Below are 22,280 nucleotides of genomic sequence, written 5' to 3' on the forward strand. Positions count from 1 at the left end.
AGGTAGGGAAGGAGAAAAAATGAATGCTGTTTCAATGCAATAAAATTCAGACTACGTACATTCGCTGTTTTTCTTCTTTTTGTACATCATTGAAGAGTTGCTTCGTGAGGTCATCCATTTTCTCTGTCAAAATATATTTCAATATTTCAAAGACTTCCATGCAATTATGTACATTTTTTTTAAAACAGTATGACTCCAATGAGAAGCTCTGTTTTAGAAAGTAATCCTTAACATATTTTGAGGCTGAAATTACTCTCTCAAGTGTCAAAAATTATCACGGGACATTTTATAAGGAATGCTACAGAATAGAAAAGGTTCTACTCAACACCAAATTGTTATTCCTTTAAAGTATACTTGATCTGATGTGCTGCCTGTGTCCTTTGAAGCTAGATTCCTAAAAGCAGTATATTAAAGGAACCAGGAAGCTACACTTTGAAGCAATACATGTGCACGATACAGGAAGCATAAGAGGAGGAAAGCTTTTGCTACTGAAAGAACAAATTTAATTTAATTATTAAATAAAAAGCATTTGCACTACACATTCTAAACAAGAACTTCAATTAATGTAAATTCAGTATTTATATTGCTCTTATTAATACAAAAGTAATTTACTTTTGCTGAAAACTTGACTTTACAAATTTACCCCACTACAATGCCTTTGAAACTCCCTTTAGCTATTGTACCTTTCATTTCCTCAGTTTTTTCTTGGAGCTTTATTTCTAAGGTCTCTTTCTGTTCTTGTAATTCTTTATTCCGATTCTCAAGTTTTAAGATTTTCTGTACACACAAAAAGCAAGCATAATATCCAAATTACAAAGGAGGAAGAAATAGGTCACAGAAGATGTTACATTTTAACAAGCATCTATGGACTTTCTTCTCTGCTGCCTCCCACACGCATACACATAAAAGTACAGTTACTTAGCAACTCTCAAATCATGCATTTGATAAATCCACTAACCGAAAAAAAAAAAAAGATTTATAAATAAAAGCACCCAGATGGCAATTATAATTTACCTGTTCACTGTCCTCTTTATACTTTTTCCCTTTCTCTTCATATGTTCTCTTTTGAGCAGTTAACTTTTCAACGTCTGCTTCCAGTTTCTGAATTGTATCCGCGTTATTCATATGAGCTGAAGCCAAATTGGTCAATCGTTCCAGCAAACCATGATTTTCTCTACTCTACAATGAGCAGAACAGGTTAAAAGGAAACAAAAAAATGCACACCTGAAACTGGTTCATAGAATTTTGAAGGGAACACCTGACCTACTTCTGCTCACCATCCCATACCAGTCATGATTATTTCAACCAGGGACTTGGTCCATCAATCAGATTAAAACTACCATTTTAAAGATGATTTGGCTGGTATGGCTCTCAAAAATAAACTGCAAGATAAACATGTGGAATTCTCAAAAGTTACTTAATATGTTGTACCAGAGCAGTATCTCACACATTCTTCATTCCAACAAGTAACTCGATCCAGAGATTGGATGGACTACTTAAGAAACAATAAAAAAAAGTTCACTGCAGATTCTTCTCATTTGCATAACTAGTGCAAAAATATAAGGAAACCCTAGGGGATTCTTTCTACCCAGGATATAAGAAGTCTAGTAGTTTATTAGGGACCATATTCCTTGCATATTCTCCCGTCTTCTCAAGTAACATACGGATATTTAAACTCACATAAGCCTCTAGTCAACAGAAGCGCTTTTACTAGAACAGATATGATCAAGAAATCAGCACAAATCATAAGCTGACTGGTTTCCCTCACCTGTTCCTCTATCTTCTTCTGCAGTTGCTGAACTCTGTATGAGAGCTGGATATTCAACACAAACCGCCGAATATTCTGGAACCTGCGCCGGGCAAGCCACGCACGGGCGTATTTCTGAAGGATCACGGCCTTCTGCTCTTCACGCATCTTTCAAATAAAATATTAACATCTGTCTGTAATTATCTATGGCTCAATCAGCAGCAACTATAACAGTCTGTGGGTCTACATACACTGGTAAGCACGATGCTTCTTAAGGACATATCAAAATACTGAAATTACCAGACTGCAGACACATTGAGCTACTGTAGTAATCACACAAAATGATCTGCATCAAGTATAAAACAGACAAAGTTCTTGGTATCTATTGTGATTCAGTGTTTTTATAGTAACAATACAAAAATAGAGTAGAAGATATGAGAACCAGACATGCAAGAGGTAAAGTACTGGGGATCATTGTCCTTGTCTCCATTTTTCTCATAGAGCAACAGCTGTTTCTAGTCACTGAAATTAAATTTCTGATAGGCTTTACCTTCCGATACTTTTTTCTTGCTAGATATCCTCTTGTATAAGCCTGTATTGTTACAGCAGCCACATGGATGAGCTGGCAGAGTCTACGGACCAGGTAACCCCGACAGTATTTCTGAATAGTTATAGCTGCCCATGTTTGCTTCAGATTTCTTGCAGTTATAGCTTGCCTTGATTAAAAAGACAACAAAGTTTACTCAGGTCACATTAGATTTCTCATGCTCATTTCTTTGGTCAGTCAAATCAAAAACAGACACACACACACAAGATATTGAAAAAGGTTACTGAAAACAGCAACAAGAAGATACTGAAAACAGGCATTTGCTGTTTTTTCTTCAATCAAAGTGAGAGAGGGAGTTATCCACAATCTTTTTCATCTGTCCCCAAGCAGTCGTTTTGGTCTCTTTTTGCAAATTTCCAAGCCTACATAGAGCCATCTTTCTCTCAGTCTGTTTTGTGAATGGCTGGTGCAGTTTCTTTGCTGCATAACTCCTTGCAATCATTTGTGTATACTAATTTGTAGACCTCTGTAAACTGATTTTCCTCTCTGTTCCCTGATTTCTTCTCTGGCCCTGAAGCTAAGCAGTAAGCCCTTGCTGACAACTGGCTCACATATCATCAGCTAAGGACTGAGCTTACAGGTAGAGAGGCCTCTCAGGAATCTGACAGACAGCATTAGAAACCTGTTAAGAGTACTTTCTTCATATTAGCTGAATAACTTGAACATTTCCAAGTCCATAATTACAATCAAGAGGAAATGAAAATACAGCCTGAATTGCTCTGGGCTTTAGTTTGATCTCCTATCTGCCTTCAGACACACCCCAACAGCAAATTCATTTATCAGCCAGGAGTACCGTACTGTCCGCTGCCCCCGGAAATACTGCTGGATGGTAAGAGCTGCTTGCTTTGTGTGAAGGTATTTCTTCCTCTGCAGCCAGCCTCGAACGCTCTTTTGGATCATGATGCATGCATGTCTCAGCTTATCTGATCGCAGTTTTTCTAAGTAAGCAACTTGTCCTGCTCTGAAAAAGATTTTTGTTCTCCCAAACTGATACTGGTTATGATCCTGAAAAAGAGAACGGTAGGTAATTAAGTTTTTAGTTTATTATTTTAGCCCAGACATTCTTTTCCTTTTATAAATTGTCTCTTCAGGCAAGCTCTTCTGAAATGACGTGACCTTGCTATAGAAGAATATTCTCTCTGTCCTCTTTGCAGATAAGAGTATGTGGGGAGAAAATCCACTCAGCAGGAAACACCCAGAGAATTACATAAAAAGTTGCACACTAGTGATCTAAAATTAAAGGGAGGCTTTGGACTTATCATCAAAGCCTTGAAAACAACCTCTTCACCCCCTTCTACAAGTCTGCCAAGGTTCCATGGGCCCAACAATACCTTTTGATGCACAATTCCAGCCTTGAATCAGTGAGCTGTGTGAGAAAAACTCAGGGGTGAAGCTGCTTTTAAGTTCAGGCTCTTACCCTTGGCCTGTGCCAGAGCTATGCAGCAAGTGTGCCTGTGTTTGGTGTTACACATCCCTGAGTCTGAACTCACTCCTGATATGCTGACTTGAGTTGCTGGCTTGACTGGGACCAGCCTCAACACTGCCAGGTCGTCTAACAAATAGGAGTGATGTGCAAAAGAGCACATTTTTAGAACAGTTCTCCAGTATGCTGCACTCCATCATCAAAAGCCCTCTTGTGCTTGTAATACTTGACAAATGTATACCATTTACTGTTCACTGGTTTATAAATATAGGTAGAATATCTTCCATTTTGCAAGTGACAATGTTAGGCACAGAGTGCTTAAATTCTCTGTCTGTGGCCACATCATGACTGCGTCACAGCACAAGGTTACTGACTCACAAGCCTAGTACGGCACACTAAATCAGGATAAACAGTAATAATGTAAATATCTTTCCTATTTGAGGAGAAATACTACACTTGACAAAAGAGACCTCTTATTACTAATAGAAGCTGCAACACATCTGTGGGTTGGTGCATACAAACCAACCTGGATTAGCCGCTGCAAAACTATCTTGCAAATCTGCTTCTTGTCATTTATGGAGAGCTCCTGCTGTGTCATAAGAATACTGTAACGGCTGAAAAACTCAATGTAAGTCCACCTGGAAAATTAAAAATTAACAAATGAATTTCATTTAACAGACAACTAACTATTTTTTGACACAAGGAGGCTCACTGCCATCCCTACCTGGATGGGTAGCTCTGTGCACTAATTCGAATAGTTTCCAAAACACCACAGGCTCGTAGCTGCTGAGTAACTCTTTTTGAATCAAACCTAAAAAAGCAGAGTTATATTTTACATTTCTGCTGGGTTTGGCATGCTATAATAACTAGAACCATTCAACTAACTGGATTTCTATTTCGACACTGTTCACACCTTTTCTGAGTTCTAAAGCCCTTTTAAATATTTTTGTGAACAACAGGTATGTTCACAAAGAAAATGGCAATGGGTTTTACTTCCTGAGTATAAACTGGTGCTAGTCTATACCGTACAAAATATTCATCAACTTAAACCAAAGGTGGGCAAACTTACCCCTAAATATGTTCTGACAAATACAGAAACACTAATATCTAACTTGAAAAATATCAGGATAATAAGAATTTTTAAGGTATCAATAACTATTACTGAATTATTCTATTTTTGTAAAAAGACAATTTTTTTTAACTTTAGTTATCTTGAAAGGAGAAATATGTTCCATATGGGAAGTTGCTCAACAATAAGAATTTAACTTGCTGACACATTGCTACAGTGACATGGAAAAATACTCTTTTAATTTTAAAGGTAATAGAACAGCTCAACACCACTAACATACTTACTCAAAAGGCAACTTCTCATCGTTTGGTTTTATGCACCGTACATAATGAGGGGTGGTTGCATTGAGTGTCACCATAAGCAAAGACAAAGAATTCCGGAACTAGAAAATATCAGACATAACGGTTTTGCTGATGAAATATTTCCAGCTAAGCAAAAAGTCAAATCTTAGTCTTTTAATTATTTATTAGGTTTTGGCTGGACACTGGACCCATATTCTTAGTGTTTAGATCTTAAATGCAGGAAATTTAACAGTCCTGATGTACCCAGGATTCTCCTATACATAAGTTAAACACGCCTACTTATACCCAGTCCTGGAGCACTGCACTGTGGCTGGTTCTGGCTGTCCTCAAAACTGGACAGTCCCCCATGAACAGTAACAGGATCCAGTGTGACACTCTCAGACCATCCAGTTCCTTGAAAGCACAAGTGTCACAGAATGGCACGTTTCTGTACTACCTTACTGCCAACAGTCGTCCGCAGCTGCTTGTTGGGTGACTTGAGAACAGGCCTTGCAGATTTGATGTTTATAGTTGAACTGAAAGGTGAAATGGACACCGGATTGTCTTGGAAAAAATCTGCACACAGATGAAACTAAAAGTGTGGTGAAAGAATCAGAGTTAAATACTGTGTAACTGCAGCAACATTTCATTAAAAACTATATTTACTATAACATAAAATGCAGACTCCTTAACGCTTAGGCCAGGCATTGCAGGACTTGGAACTGGATATTTAAGCCACAAACAACAATTGAAGAAAGAGTTGGAGTGATTCTGAGTCTATTGCAAAGCACTTACACATTTCACAGACAAAACTCAGCAGCTATTAAGGCAGCCTGCAAAAGCTATTTCAACACGAGCAAATAACGGACACAAACACAGAGCAGAGTTAAAAATAAGACCACTTAAGGTCATATTTTCACAATATGTAATTTAAGAATATGTTTTCTGATCAGATGAAGTTAACTTCTTAACAGTAACTCTGAAGTCTCAAGGCTGTAGACTTAAAAGGGACAGGGCCTTCAAGCAGATGGGAAGTGGCAGGCACATACAAGACATTTCCTTGCCCTGGCATTCTCTTAATCTCTTTTGAAGAATAAACAAAGGCAGTTGTTAATGATAAACTACCTATCAAAGCTGCATGTAATGACTACAGGGAAAAAAGTTTTTCGGTTACAAGGATTACAAAATGGTCTTCAAGGGAGATATTAAAAAAAAAAACAACTGGCAAAGTAAATGCACATATACCAAGAAGTTGAACACTGTGGTTTTTCATCTTCTATATTATTTTTATGTTAAAAATATATTCTTGTATAATATTAATACAAATTGGCTAAATTAATTGATCCAACCTATGAAAATTTTATATCAAGTATTTTAAAATCAGATCTGAATTAATTCCAGTAAAATCAGATATTCGGAAAATTAGTCATTGATGATTGTTCACAAACCTTGCTCTCTTTCAAGATTTCAATCAATACTTCATGTACTGTATCTCTGTTTTTTTCCAAAAATCCTTCACATTTATATTCTACCTGTGCAAACAAGCAAAATCATTAATTTCTCAGCAACACATAAACGGATAGCAAAACAGTAATTTTTACTCTCTCAGCTGTGGTAGCTAAGAGCTTTTTATTAGTCTTAAACATGATGGCTGAAATTCTTCTTTTCCCAGTTCCATTATCTCAAGATTACATACATGCATATTGTAAATTTAGAAGCAAGGCAAACTGTCAGAATCCACTATCAACTGCAATTTCCTTCTGCCTTCATTAGTAATTTCTTTCCTCCTTTCTTCATTACCCTATGACTTCAAATCAAAATATCAAAAAAGGAATACTACATTTGAAATGTAAATAACTGAGATTAAAATGAGTATGGACTACAATTGTAACTATTCTATTTATATACTCCACTCTTTTTCTGCTTTTTTATCTTAATGATTTATTTTTATACTCTCCAATTCATTATCTTAAGCACTTCTTATGTTTAAATGGCACATTACAAACACTTTTACCAATAAATAAATAGTGCTATGTATTGAAGATCAATTTTACAGAAATTCCAAACAAGCATGGCTAATATTTCCTATTTTCTAAGTCTGTTCCTTTTCTGAATGAGCTATTACTAGAAACATGGTGAAACATTACTGGTTGTTTACACTCTACCTTATCAGCAAAGTGTTGAATGATGAAAGACGTGTTTGACATCCTCGGCTTTTCAAAGAGTGCGTTTTTATTGACAAAATTATTATACAGCTTTTGAAGCCAGTTTTCATCTTTTCCATGAGGTAACTGTAAAAATGAGAAGGGTGCTCTTTAGCAAACTTGTTGGACTGTTAAGGGCAGCAAAACCGCTTACTGTCAATAAATAGTCTGAATAAATCTTCAGTGAATTACAAGGCCTGATAACAACCAGTTTTTCTGCCTTCAAACTAACCAGTGGCTCCCTGTAGGAAATCATTTTATGAAAGAAGGTTGTATTAATCCACAAATTTGCTATCTAGAGTTAATTCTCTGGTGAGTCATAAATCACTTTGTCCTGAGAAGATGCTACCTGCAAATGGGGACAGTGTGATTCCTGAGAATGCCAGTGAGCACCACATATTACCCATATTACTCCATGGTCTGGATTCCAAGAAGTACACATTGCCAATATCACCAGAACACCTTAGAGAGACCATTTTAACAGGGCTCAACTTTCCCTGACCTATTGCTCCATGCCAAAGTTACTTCAGCAGGTTTGGAAGCCTAAAGGAACTACATTTAACACAGAAAAAAAGTGGATTAGGAATTTCTACAGTCAGGAGAAGACACAGGGAAAAAATAGTAACACTGAAGAAAGAAAAGCAAGGATGTAGGTTTGGTGCACTCAACAAGTACTTATCAAAAAGCAGACTACTGGGGGCTATTTTGTATCAAAATTAGTGATTCGTGGAATAATTTCAAGTTCAAAATATTGGTGGAATAGATCCCTGGAGACTGAGTAGTCTAAATTCCTGCCTGGAGCAAGACTGCCACCAATAAACTGCTGTTTGAACTAAAATCCAGAAAATGCCAAAGGATTAGGATCCACTCTGCTTAACCTGTTCTAGTACTGCACTACCCTCACAGTGATGAACTCCAGTTGCTGGGTTGTCTTCTAGGTTAGAATCTAATTTTAGGTTCTTAGTTCTACAACAGCAAAATAGACTAAGAGGCTTACAATTAAAATTACCAAGTAGAGGGCAAACTTTAATGTTCCTTTTATGAGGAAAATGCTCTACTTCCCAGAAAAAAGGACAAAATATGGATTATAAGCCCAACTTGTAAAAATCTATGTAGGTTGTTTTTTTTTTCCTATGAGCTCTAAATGCAAGAATTTTTAAATTACCAAGCACTCTTCATCCAGAAGTTCTAAAATTCCCATTTTTGCTTCAATAAGGTCAATGACAGGTTGGTTGTCATAGAAGTCTATTAAAGTCCATGGGATATCTTCCTTCATATATTCTTCTTGTTCAAGTTTAAAGACATGCTGGATATATGAAAATAATGCAAATGTAAGGTTACAACAATCAAGGAAGAAAATAAATACAGTGTGTGCATGTGCATGGTTGTATACATAAAATAGAAAAAATATATTGGACTATATTACGTTTGTCTTGTAAGAAAATAAACTCAGAAATTTTCATATTTATATGTTTAATCTATGCATACTTTTAAAAATAAATGTTTATTTATTACTGGATAGTCACTATCCAGAAATATCCATTACTCAAGCGCAAATAGAATTTGCTAATATCCATTGTTCATGATCTAAAAACTTAAATAAAGTAAGATAAAGAACTGTAACAAATAAAAGAACATACCAGGTTAAATTGCTGCTGTAGCTTTTCGTTTGCATAATTGATACAAAATTGTTCAAAACTGTTCACATCAAATGTTTCAAATCTGAAACACAATTCAAATAAGAAAAGGAAAAAATCCCTTGACATCAAAATCAAATGCTAGTATCCTTAAAAGATTTCAAAGCTATCTTAAAGTTTCTGAGAAAATTAACCAGCCATAAAACTAATGAAGATGTTAAGGCATTTCAAAACTTTTTTAGAAGTTAATGTTACCAGATATAACAGAGCTAAAAAAAATCCAGAGTTAAATTTTAAAATATCACATCAAAAGTTAAATTTAAACCTCATTCACAAAAGATACTAATATTTATAGTAGATGAGCGTTTCCACTACTCTGAATGTTAAAGAACTTATATAACCATGACGTTTCAGTAAAACAACTCCCTCCAAATCCATTACCAGCACGAACTGAAAAATGCCTCTTATCAACTCTAAAGAAAAGGTACAACTTAGAATTTGTTTCCAGAGACTGTCTTACCCATAAATGTCCAAAACACCAATAAAAGTATGTTGCTTGCCAGAGAACTGCAAAGCCTGGTTAATTCTTTCCACAATAAAGTCAAATAAATGAGAGTAGATCTTCTTTGCCAGAGCATCCCTTGCATTAACAGCCTGAGCTCTTGTCATTGGCTTTACTACAGTCTCTGAGGTGGTGATAATCTTTCGGTGGCACAACCATCGGGACATTTTGTCACAGTTTAAACCCAGAAGTTCACAGAATATATTGAGATGTTTATCTTCCATCTTTAAAAAAGATAAATAAATATTTTTAGATTACACTTATTACATTAACTGTTGTCTAGACAGTGAAATCCCTGCACCATTGACATCAAACTATGATTTTTATTTTTAGACAGACAAGGGGCTGTGTTTACTACGTCATCTGACAAAATACCAAGATGAGCTGAAGCAAGTAATACTGGATAGAACTCCTGATACAGGAGAGAAAAGCTTGGACTGGGTGAGATGCTTTAGATTAAAACACCAAAAGAAAGTTACTTTAGTCTGTGTTTAGGTGTTCTTGCTTCTTAGACTTGCACAGCTTACTGGGACACATTCTGAGAAGCTTTGACAAAGCTCTGTTTCCTGTATCCTGCTGAGCATCCCAAACGGCTTTTCCAACAGCTGTGGATCAATTGGATATGTTAAGACTTTCTGAATTTGGGCACAAAACAGCATCTGTGTGGACTCTCGCTGTGCCTCTGTACAGATGAAGATGCAGAAATCAATCAAGTTTAGTAGATGAGATTTAACACTGCTCAGAGCCCCAGATATGAAAGAAGCTATTGCTAAAGGACTTCTGGCACAGAATATTATAGAAAATGTTGGTATTTGAATGAGCTGCTTCCTTACACTGATGGATGATCTTTCATCTCCAGCAGCTGCTATTTCCACGTTGCCCAAGTGTAGGATTGCTGCCAGCATTTTAAAAACATCCATCTGAAAATCCTCCTTCAGACCTAAAAAACAACTCTTGATTATTTTAAATACCCAGAAACAGTACAATTAATTAAAACAGAACAATGAGGGACTACTTACTTTGTTGTGTAGCCAAGAATTGTACAGCATCTCCAAGGAGTACTAAGCAAATCCTTGGTTCTGCCAATTTTCTGCCTGTCTGATCCCATGAAAGATTAGGCATAAATTCCTGTACCTCCCCAAGTGCCAGCTCAAGTCTGATTTGGCTTTCACATAAGCCATACAGGGGCAAAGAAGCTTCCAATTCCACTTCTGTCACAGCATGTTAGCTTAAGGGCCAAGAAGGCTCCAGCCCTCAGTGATTCTGACCATTAACACCGATTGCTAATTGCTCCTGCCTAGTACTTTTAAAACACACCAACGGTACAATAAATAAGCTACGAAAGAAATTATTTTGGTAATTACTAATAACATTTTGGATAGTTCAGAAACAAACCACCTTTGCCCACTTCAGAAAAAAAAAAAAGAAAAATCCACTGAAAATGCATTCCCAAGAATTTACCCAGTAAGGCAAAGGTCTTCTGAGTTTCCACCATATTTGCTTTGTCATCAACTCCTTCTATTACAGTGCTGCCACCCATTCGTGTGTAGTTAAATTCTTCTGCACTTCCTATAGATAAGAAGCAAAGCTTGTAATCCTGCAAAAATTAGGGACTGGGGATAGCCATTTGTTAAAACTCTTTATCCCAAAAAATTAAAGATGATGGCAGATGACAGCGTTTCAGTGATGAGCTGGAGGTCCTCTTTTCTTTGAGAGAATTCCATGAGCCTAACTCAGTTAAAAGTTGACAGAAATCAGTATTCAGAATTCCTAGAAATCTTAATATTTAATCTAATAAACAATGGAGATTGAGTAAACATATACCTAAGGTCTGCTTTTCCCAGCTTCTCTGTAGGTCAGTGAATCAAGCCCCTAAACTGTCATGGTACCTGTCACTACAGAGAGTAGGAGAATAAGGTTTTCAAAGGCACTTAGGTACTTGATTGTGCCCTATTCGAGTTACTAAGGATTTGCTACCAAGTTGAAAACAAGCAGGATTAATAGCTAAGTGACTTAAAAATGCAAGTCCCATTTAAGGCTGTGAGATTTATGCTATAAGGCACCTAACATCCTAGCATATGAAATCCCAGCCTTAAAAATACTGCACTGCAAAAATGAAGAGTAGATTATTTTCTTGAGACCTACCCAATTTAAGGTGTTTATATTCAGGTTGCATAGCAGATGCACACAACTGATAAAATATATGGTAGTTTCTCTCATTCTCTGACTGTAAAATAAAGCAAAGAATAACAATACAGAAAAAATTTAACAACAGAACAAAGAAACAAACAAACAGAAAAACATTTCATATTCAACACTACTGTAAAGTCATAATGATACCCGAGGGCTAAATTCTGCTGCAACATAGTTTGGCAAAAAAATGTTCAATATTAAAATGGCACATCTTCATTTCAGCATAATCTTTGGAAGTGATACATTCAAGTATACTTTATTTCCATTACCAATACACTGGGTTCTTTCCCCAAGGATGTTACTTTTATAATTTCTTCAGCTCCAACAACCATCTACTAATATGAACTGTCACTAAAACTGTGTAGGAGTGTCAGCTGAAACACTGCCCTGTGGTAACTTAGAAACCCCTCCACTTCCAAACGATCCTTCAGGCAGCAAATAAATAGAAACATTTTTCAGTGTACTTAAAACGTTGCAATATTATTAATAAAGAAACCCTTGTGAAAACAGTTTTATAAAATTAAATGCTTTCTTTAGTGTATCATCACAATTATGCCCTGACTCTGCAGTGAGTCACATGCAATAAGCCCTGGCCTCATAAATTTTCAGTCAGTTTTTTACTAAGACTCTCTCTGCCCTACATATGCTGTTCCTTTTCAGATACAATTGGCATGTGTTACTGTTGTGACAGCACGTTACAGATTTCTCAAATACTTCTTGCACTTATCTCAGGAAATTGTCCCTGAGATACATCCTTCACTTAACATAAGGGAAGAACACGGAGTAAAATAGTTTCTTTTCATAAATAGTATCTCCTTTTAAAAAATAAATCAAATGCTGATTAGACACACTATTCAGAACTTCACATAATATTTTCTACATGAAATCAATAAAGTATAGTAAAGTGTAGTGCTTTCGTAGCTATATTGACAATGACTATTTTAAACTTTATTTTACCCACCTGAAAAACAACTCTGGATTTCTCAAGCAGGTATGTTCTCATGTTAGCTCCAATGATCTGGTAACTCCGATCAAAACTGATTTCAGTGTATTTTCCAAATCGACTGCTATTATCATTCCGTGTGGTTTTTGCATTGCCAACAGCCTACAAAAATTTTAAACTTTAATGATTTGATTTACTTGGGTCTCTCATAAGAATAACTTTGACAAAACTTGAATAAACTGCAAGTTTCTAAAATCAAAGGTGCTCAGGATCAATCTCGGCACTGAGTTGTGTTGCTTAAATGTTGAGGCCCAAAACTGAAGGCAAACCTCAAGTCAAACATTATAATGCTACATAAACTGAGAGTCAGAGAAAGTATGTTTTCCCACCATAAGGAACCTTAGCTGGTTTCTATTCAAATTTATAAAATCAAACAACTTGCTCAACATTGTTTTCTCATGATCGAATATGTGGCCAGACAACACTCTGGAGGCAAAGCAGGGCCTCCAAAGGGCCATTGGTAACTTAGACAGGACCTTCCTGAAGCTGTCTACCTCTGTCCATCAGTAATATTCAGAGGCTAAACTTCTAAACTGGATATCTAACTCAAGCAGACAAAACATTCTTAAAGGCTTCAAACAAAGATTCCCAGCAGCTCATGGAATTCTTTCCCTGATGGGTACAGGCTTGAGAGACACCCTCTGAAGCTTACCTCAGTTATTGGATTGGATGCCAATACTTTATCCTCCACGTGTGCATTGCTGCTTGACTTGCTCACAGTGGCAAAGTATCTCATAGTGTATCTTGCAGACACAGTCTTTCCAGCTCCTGATTCCCCACTGACTATAATAGACTGATTTTTGTTATTTCTAGAACCAAATAATCAGACAGTTTAAATCAGACAGTTTAAATCAGACATGTCTAAAATCATGTATAAATGTAGGAATTATAAATTTGAAACAAACGTTTGAAATCACAGCTGTGGCCAACTCTCATATATCAGTTCCATCTTTCATCTGTTCTTCTCCTCTTCAGTTCTAATCCCTAGGTTGCTGTCATTGCTATGCACTGAGCTAAGTCAGTGTTTTACCCCCCATCAAGAATGAAAATAGTTATGAACTCTAGAAATTCCTCAGTTGGTTAAGGAATTTGTCCTCCTCTAGTTAAGCCACCTAGTCAAAGGTATTCTTACTAGCCAGTGACACATTACACAGTTAAATTAAATGACAATGAACACTGCCACTAGACTTCAAGTGTTATTTATGTACGTTAAACAACATACTGAACCTTGCCATTTGCTTGTATGCTTCTTCTGCCACAGCAAATATATGTGGATCCATGTCCCCCATGTTTTGCCCACTATATGCGTGGATAATAGCATCTCCATATATTGGCAACTGCTTATAGGGGTTTATTGCCACCAAAATTATTCCTACAACCAAGGGTACAAAACAAAAACAAAACACAGGTTAGTTAAATAAAGTGCTCATTTTTGGCAACAACAGTTAAACTGTTACAAAGCAGCAATATTTTATGAACTAGGTAGGAGATACTGATCTCCAAACAAGTCTATACTCACACATAAACCCAGTTAACATGAATTAAAATATACTTAGGGAAAATATTACTCACAACATACTGCAAAATAACACAAGACATTTTTACTTTGCTTACCACTGTATGTGTAGATAAGCTTGGACTCCACAAAGCGAACTTTAAGATTGTGTAGAACAGCTGGTTCATGGAGATAACTGAGCGCAGTGAGATCATTTTCACCAACAAGTATGTCAGGATTTCGTAGGGGTGGCAAAGCAGCTGGATCAACAGGGTAATTCAGTTCCTGTCAACAAAAATTACTTGAAACATCATAAAATGCATTATGTTTGCATAAACAGAGACTCATCTTCAACCTTTACACAAAGTTACAGAATTGATGGAGCACTGTCTGATCTTCTATTTCATCAATTCCATACATCCCACTGAACTTGGGGGACTTGGAGCTCTTTGTTGCTTATGAAAAAGAAAGCCACATTCTCTTTATTTACATTATTTTGTATTGAAATCTGTAAAAATGGGTAACACGTTTAGCTCTCTAAACACATGCATATTTCAAGTATAGATAAAAATAGCAGACCAGCTGCAACTGAATGAAAGCAAACACCTGGTCAGTACTCAAGGCAGCTCTATAATGATCCTTACTTGCAACCATTCAGTTTTCTTTGCGCAAAGTTTAAAATTCTCTTCTGTTTCTTTAACAAATCCACATAATTGTTCATTTAATACTTGTCTTTATGGAACAGGAATGCAGGAAGATAGAAATGTTGTTTTCAAAATATTTAATCTGTAAAGAATTTGGATACTAAAATTAACAGATCTTACATAAAGCAACAACTTTAGTGAAGAAAAAAGTACCAGCTATCCCTGTAAGGATAACTGTGCCTGCCCTGTACTTCTGATTTGCTTCAACTTAAGTTTCAGGGCTTGTTTTAAAAGTGATATCTGAGACATGTTCTATACTAATGTTATGTAGATAGTAGAATTGCACTCCTCATAATTTTGGGTAGCAGCTACTGTACAAATTTCAATATGATAAAAAAGAAAATATGGACGTTATTTAGATCTTATAATGATAAGTCCTATATTTCTACATAAATATATTTCAGCAAACTCCACAATAATATTCAGACTTTTCTCCTTACAGTTCCATCTTCTAATTGCACATGGAGAAAACGGTCTCCAGCTTTGTAGTTTTTTGTGATTTCTGCAGACTGCCAAACTTCTTCATTATCAGGGATCCAAACCCTATTGTACTAAAACAGAAAAACAAGATAATAGTTACCTTAGCTATTAGCATAACATTTGAATGTAAATATGCCATTCAAACCATTTATTTCTCCTTTGCTGAAGGTAAAATGCTGAAGCATAAGCAAACTCTTTAAATGTTCTGCCTGACAAGCTATCAGAAACAGCACTTCTTAAAAGGATATAACACAGATGGAAACCTCAATAAGTAGGGAATTACTTCAGTGATATGGAGTGTGTCCTTCTCATCCTGACAGGGTTTGAGAAAGCGATCTCATCCATCCCTACTTACACAATCAACCATAATGTATAATCTTTCAGCATCTTTATGTTTTGATAACCAGAACCCCTCATTTAATTTCCTTACCCTCGATATACATGGTCAGTTTAAACTGTTTAAATAAACCCATGAGAACTGCTGCAGCTGCTTACTTGAAAAATTAACATTAGTCAAGGATTTCATGGAGTGTTAGCAGACCCACAGATACCTTGGGGACTCGTGTACCTTCTCATTTTGGTGCTGCAACTGTTGGTTTTAGCACAAGTGACTTTTTTTCTCTCTTAATTTGGGAGAAGCCTTGGAAGCTCCAGTAGATCCTCAGAACATGAGGGTGTCTGCCCCAAAAACCCCCACTGAATGATGGTGAGTGCCCACAGAGGTCCCTGCAAACTGCACTGTACAACAGTAGCTTTCTTAATTCTTATCCCCAAGGATCAACATCAAACAATTTAGGGTAAGAGGGACTTTTGCAGGGACATTCTGCAACTTAGCTTGTGTTGCTCAGTGACTTCTCCAGGTGAGTTTTCAGAATCCCCGAGGACAGAAACTGACCCTTCTAGTCAGCCATACGCCAAACTGGTTTGCACATCAGGTGATGACCAACCGAAACCTCAGCCTCTTCCATGATACCTCTTTGCTGATGCTTTCAGCAGGATGGAATTTTTTCTCGAAATATCCAAAATCAAAAAGACATTTTCTAAACAACCCCAAACCCCTATGATGTCAATGTTTTCATCCATCCCACCAAAAAGGACAAAAGCCCAGCTTCACAAATATCTATTTAATGGCCAAATGAAAAACGTGACCAAGTAAGTTTTGAGTTTTCCATGCGTAGCTAAGTATAAATTTTCTTTTGTGTCATTCCTATGGTATGTTGACTTCCTAGTGTCCAAAAGTGCTTGTTAAATTGAATTCTTTCACAGAATCACAGAATATGCCGAGTTGCAAGCGACCCACAAGGATCATCAAGTCCAATCCTTAACCCTGCAGGACCCTCCCCAACAGTCACACCGTGTGCCCGAGAGTCTCGTTCAAACATTTGGAACTCTGTCAGCCTTGGTGTTGTGACCACTTCCCTGGGGAGACTGTTCCAGCAACCAGCCACCCTCTGGTTAATGCAAGTTGGAATATCACCACCAAACAGCCTCAGGGCACACACTGTGTTCCCATGTAAGAAACTGAACTGCACAGACGAGAAAGGGAGAGAAAACAATGTCATAAAAGCACTGACTATTCAGAAAAGGCCCCTGGAGTTGCAGGAGCCTTCAATGGCAAATGCACCCAGCCTACAAAGCTGGCTGTCTCCAAACCCTGCCTCACAGGTAAACAGAAGGGAGTTTGCTCATTCCCGTGTCAGGTTACACCCGCGCTCCTTCCTCCCTTCAGCTCCCTGACATTATTCCACTGAAAACTGCCGTTTGTTCTTCCAGCGGCTCCGAGTGCGGCACCAACACTAAGAATGAGCAGCCCTGCAGCCCCGAGCTCAATGGGAGCTTGTTACGGCAGCTGCTGTTGCAACAGAAGAAACAGGGGCTTATAAATCACTAACATATCTATGTTGGTTTTGTTACTTAAAGCTAAGCAAACAAATTATACGTCACGACACTCCGGTGACTTGCAGGAAAAGTGGGTAAAGTTGTGCAAAAACTTCAGCAGGTGCATCAAGGAGGAAGAATCTTTGTTTCAGGGCCAAGTTCTGCCACACACATTCAATATTTGCCCAACAGAAAGCGCAGCACTCCGAGACTTGAGTGCCCAGGGGAAGGGCTGTGTTAAACCCCAAAGTTGCCTAATCGCCGGCACAGCGGAGACCCAGTCCTGAAGGCCAAGAGTCTCAGAAAAAGGTGTGTTTTGCTCAGGAAGGAGTATTTCTCCCCCGGTGCCCTGGGATCCGTGCGACGGTCCCCTCCGGGAGCGCGGGCAGCCCAGCCGGCCCCGCACTTCAACCCCCGTGCCCGCAGAGCTCGATCCGCTCCCGCCGGGGCTCGGCACGGCCCACCCGCCCCGCTGCCCCCGTGCCCACTCACCTGTGTATACAGCTCGGCCAGCGCCATCGGGACTGCGGGTTCCGCAGGTGGCCGCGGTCCGCCCTCGGCCCCCGCCCCGGGGCGTGGGGAGCGGCCCGGCCCCGGCCCCGCCCGCATCCCGGCCCGCTCACCCTGCGGGGCTCGTCCCTCTCCTGGCTGCTCTCTACCTACAGTGGAGCTGAGGGGCGCTCCCAGTTACCGCACTGGCACAGCTGGCACCTGGAATACACCTGTAGGGGTCGGGAATAATGGCCCTTCCAACAGCCAGAGGGGACCCGAGGGGAGCAGTCCAGACCCAGCAGAGAAAACCAACAGAAAGATGAATCATCTTCTTACAAGGAGTTTCTTTAGCAAACTTGGAGTGAGATAAAAACAAACAACTCTGAATGCATTTAGTAAGCTGAAGGCACTAACTGGTATTACATCGAAATAGCCTTTATGAGGAAGATTTGAATAACCATAGAGCCGGGTTTTGGCAGGGGGCCCACCAGCCCTCCTTGCCTGGCACCAAAGGAGCTTTTATGGCACAGAATGTAATGTCTTAGTGAAGGACAAATCTTATTTCAGTAGCAGTTAATATTAGGTGACAAAATATTGTAACAGAAATGAGCTAGGTCGAACAAAGTATTTTGCAACATGCACAGCAGTTTATGGCACACTGCTGCTATCTGGGTGTGTATTTACACATCCTTAGATTTTAACCAACTCCCCTGGCAGTCAACACTAAGCCTGCCTTGGAGGTAGAGAGAACTGTGTGACAGTCTGGGGACTACACCAGCACACAGCTCAGGAACCACCAACCAATCAACCAAAAAAAATCCAAAGCAAATCGTACAGTTGTACTTTTATTTGGACATTTTCCAGTGATAGCTATTAGGCTACAGTTTTTATGATGCATACATTTACTAAGTACAACATCAGACACTACAACAGATCAGAGCTCAGGTCATTCTGACAATGTTTTGTTTTTCATCTATGTACTGTAGTGGCATCGAGTGAAAACCTATGTTTAAAGGCTTTTACTTATCATCACATGAAATATCATCATCTTAAAAAACCCAAGTGTTTACTCATAGTTTTAGTATGGTACTTGAAATGTGTTCAGTTTAAATCACAAATTACATATAGACTGTCAAATTGCAAATGCTGGTGTTTCCAAGTTGGGAACAAATGTTACCGGATATCAATCCACTTTCAACAAAGAAGTTGATCTTATTTTTTTTCTCTGATAGATTAATCACATTTAACAGACTGAAGCACTTTCATGATCCATCCCAGATAGAAGTGTGAGAAGTAATTTTTCAAAATTTGGATAGAAGACTGTATCCTAAACATCAGAATAAAATGATCACTGGAATAAAAATACACCAAACTGAATGAGGTAATTATTGTGCAAAATCTCTAGAATAACTGTATATAATTCTAAGGGGTCATTGACAAGTATTTTTCCAGCATCTGATAAAATCTATCATCTCAATAGATAATAAATTAAAATATAAAAGATATGTCCACATTAAAAGAGCATAACAATGATTCAAAGGAAAAAAAAAGTTGTTAAAATAATTCTGCATTATATTCCATGGTTAAAGAGATTTTAGTCCTAAGGTGAAAGATATATTATACACTGACACTAAAATTTTACTTCTGAAAAGTGCATGTAAAATACTGTCATGTAAAATGTTAGATGAATTACCAACTACACATCTATTCCAACTCAAAAATATTTTCCTTTAAAACATGTCAAGCAGCATATACTTTTAATGTGATATAAAAGTAATACCAGTCAAACCACTGAGTTTAAGGATAATACCTATAAATTACTAACCACTACTTTTTTTTTTTTTAAGGAAACAATACAATAAGGCTTTTTACAGGTAAACAAACTTAAAAAATAAACAAAAATACATTTAGGCATACATTTTAAACACTAACGCTTAAGTAGTGGATACATTTCCTGATCTACAGTATGAACATACTGTTATGCCAATTGTTTGTTTTTCAATAGGAGAAAAAAAAAATTGTAGGTCAGCATGTTCTCATGTATTTTCTTTCCTAACCCTGTTACTGGATGAGGCTTTCCTATTACATTCTCACAAGTACAGTACCCCTAACAGTCTGAAAACTACCTTACGCCTTATCTGGAGCCACGTAACAGCAGCCGTAGTTTCAGGAATCAAGTATTATTTTTTAAAAGAGTGTTTGGTATACCATGCAGAGGAAAACAATCTCAATCACTTAACAAAGATCATTCAAAACGTTTTTGCAGTGCGGTCGTAGCTTCTTGAAGTACCGGCATGATCCATCAAATGTAATATGGGCTGTACATATTTGAAAATAAGATGACATGAGCATCTTAAAATGATACTGACAAACTTTAGGTTGTCTTCACTTCTGATTTTAGCAACCATACAAACAGCATGTCTGCCCTCTCGAGTAAAACAAAACTGAAATGTTTCAGTCTGCTTAACAGCAAATCTTTTTTTCTGTGAATTTGCAGGCAAACAGATTAGTACCAAACAATCTAATAGTGTACCTCTAGATTATTTATCAATATTCTAGAAGAAATTAATGTTAATGCTAAGATGCTAATTATTATAATACGTTAAAAATATTGCACAATGCAATTGAGTAATGTGTGTGGCTTTTTTTTTCAACATGTATATTTGAGCCATACACCACAGAACGGGACCCTTAAGCAAGGCTTCTGCTGCACATTGTGACATGTGAACTCTGTATAGCAGATCCAAGATGTGTGAGACAGAAAAATCTTTCCAGTAAGGTGTGCAATATCCAAAATATCTCAGTTTCTCATTATGCATCCTGGATTTCCAACCATTAAATCAGCATGAATCATAGTCAAATGACAGCATCATAGTCAAAACCTACTTAACATTCTTGTTAGTCAACCTTTCAAAGAATGAGAGCCTTGGGCTACTGCAGAAATTTTCTATTAAAGTTTTTCCTCTCAAATTCCAGTGTGAAAGAAGACTTTTTATTTACGTGGCAACAAACCAAAAGAGATTATACTCAAAATACACACTGTCATCTCTGGGGTCTACAAACAAAGAACAACATTTGACAAACTATATAATCTAAATAAATACTAAAATCTTTACTGACTTCTGATCATTTGCTTCAAGATTCTGTATTTTTAGCTAACTACTTTCAAAAATAACTAGTTTAAAATAACTAAACATGTTATTTCCAGTGTGCTACTTGTGCTTAGTTACCATTTTCCTCAACAGGTGTTATTTGATACCATGTGCAAAAATCCAGTTAAATTAACAGACTGCAACAGACTGCAAATAAGGTTGACAACACAAAATGAAGCATCTTATTTTTAGTGCTTAGCATGATACTGTTGTACATTTGAAAGAACAGAAGAATATGCAGCAGTGATTTAATATGTTTGGTAAACCACAGTACTAACAAATGAACACCTAAGGTATAGCATATAGTGAGCTGTAAGACTTAATCACTACAATTTATGTCAAACTGACATAAATAAAGAAGTGGTTTAAGAAATAATTTTATATATTGCCAGTTTGTGATTTTCCATTCCAGTTTTTACAAATTAAATGTAACAGGCTCCCAAGTGACTGTGTATTCTACTACAAAATGCCTTACTTTCAAGTCTTCCATGTTCAGGACTGTGACTGTCCCTGTTGGTCCCCGCCTATGAGAAGATTACATATGGAGTTTAATTTACACTATTTAAATATGTTACTACGGATCTAAAAATGTCTCTAGACAGCTGAAGACACAATTTTTTGTCCAAGCCCGATTTCCATACTCTGGAAATGTATGAATCAGTGAAGTCCTCATAAATGCACTGACTGAGCACAAATGCACATCTTTCTATCAGCCTTCAGTCTGTGGTGCTGTTGTGCAGTTTTCCAGCTACCTCAACTACAGATCTGGGCTTATGTAGGCTGTTTGTTCAGAAAACGTGTTTTTAGTGGCTCACTATGTTTTAACAGGTAAAGATATCAGGCAACCAGTTCTCCATCTAACACTGACGGTACATCCTTGGGATCAGACACGTGATATGAAGCCCAGGCCCAAGCTGGCTGGGATCTGAATGGTTTCTAATGCCAGCGAGGATGGATTAAACGGAAAAGTGACAGGAAAGATGTGTTTAGCATCCATGAGCAACTGAGGAGAGTCCTTCCTGTCTCGCAGACGCACCTGCAAAGATAAGAAAGTGATTACATTATCACTTAGCCACCTCACTGATAATAATCATTTTGCATAGAGGGAGTATTTAATCTGTGCTCAGAGATACACGTGTGTGTACAAACACACATTCCACATCAACTTGAGCCAACACATTCACAAGAACTGTGACATTAAACTGTAGTTACTTTCAGTAACTTCAGTTCTGCATATCTTCCCCTTAAAATGCAATCTGAAAAGTGTTCAGATTCCCTGCAAAAGGAAGATTTTGCCCAGTACCTGGTAGCAGTGTCTATTCAGTAAGTGGAATTCGAGTTTTATCTCAGTTC

At 37.5% G+C, this 22,280-nt stretch overlaps 2 protein-coding genes across 18 annotated transcripts in view; both read right to left on the reverse strand.

Moving 5' to 3' along the window:
- The window catches only part of MYO5C (myosin VC), a 30,992-nt gene extending 13,157 nt beyond the window's left edge, over nt 1-17,835 (reverse strand). The window contains exons 1-24 of the mRNA XM_027883071.1: nt 17,776-17,835; nt 15,366-15,476; nt 14,341-14,506; nt 13,954-14,098; nt 13,379-13,535; nt 12,685-12,828; nt 11,676-11,757; nt 10,992-11,099; nt 10,364-10,470; nt 9,489-9,754; nt 8,972-9,053; nt 8,497-8,637; nt 7,293-7,418; nt 6,576-6,659; nt 5,585-5,719; nt 5,131-5,228; nt 4,502-4,588; nt 4,304-4,415; nt 3,148-3,359; nt 2,298-2,463; nt 1,769-1,915; nt 1,015-1,179; nt 684-777; nt 60-123 (exon numbers count right to left, since the gene is read on the reverse strand). Coding sequence (XP_027738872.1) covers nt 60-123; nt 684-777; nt 1,015-1,179; nt 1,769-1,915; nt 2,298-2,463; nt 3,148-3,359; nt 4,304-4,415; nt 4,502-4,588; nt 5,131-5,228; nt 5,585-5,719; nt 6,576-6,659; nt 7,293-7,418; nt 8,497-8,637; nt 8,972-9,053; nt 9,489-9,754; nt 10,364-10,470; nt 10,992-11,099; nt 11,676-11,757; nt 12,685-12,828; nt 13,379-13,535; nt 13,954-14,098; nt 14,341-14,506; nt 15,366-15,476; nt 17,776-17,802 — 3,026 coding nt within the window. The 5' untranslated portion in view covers nt 17,803-17,835. The remainder of the gene's footprint in view (nt 1-59; nt 124-683; nt 778-1,014; nt 1,180-1,768; nt 1,916-2,297; nt 2,464-3,147; nt 3,360-4,303; nt 4,416-4,501; nt 4,589-5,130; nt 5,229-5,584; nt 5,720-6,575; nt 6,660-7,292; nt 7,419-8,496; nt 8,638-8,971; nt 9,054-9,488; nt 9,755-10,363; nt 10,471-10,991; nt 11,100-11,675; nt 11,758-12,684; nt 12,829-13,378; nt 13,536-13,953; nt 14,099-14,340; nt 14,507-15,365; nt 15,477-17,775) is intronic.
- Nucleotides 17,836-18,607: 772 nt separating this feature from the next.
- Nucleotides 18,608-22,280, reverse strand: part of MYO5A (myosin VA) — a 99,217-nt gene continuing 95,544 nt past the window's right edge. For 16 of the 17 annotated variants that reach the window (XM_027883048.1, XM_027883034.1, XM_027883036.1 and 13 more), the window contains one exon: nt 18,608-21,963. In XM_027883048.1, the coding sequence (XP_027738849.1) occupies nt 21,811-21,963 (153 nt within the window). In that variant the 3' untranslated portion in view covers nt 18,608-21,810. The remainder of the gene's footprint in view (nt 21,964-22,280) is intronic. The other variant, XM_027883044.1, reaches the window with a different exon arrangement.

This window comes from Empidonax traillii, unplaced genomic scaffold (genome assembly GCF_003031625.1).
Source record: "Empidonax traillii isolate 1590-97213 ecotype Southwest subspecies unplaced genomic scaffold, ASM303162v1 scaffold117:size1203958, whole genome shotgun sequence".
In the NCBI taxonomy this organism is placed as follows: Eukaryota; Metazoa; Chordata; class Aves; order Passeriformes; family Tyrannidae; genus Empidonax; species Empidonax traillii.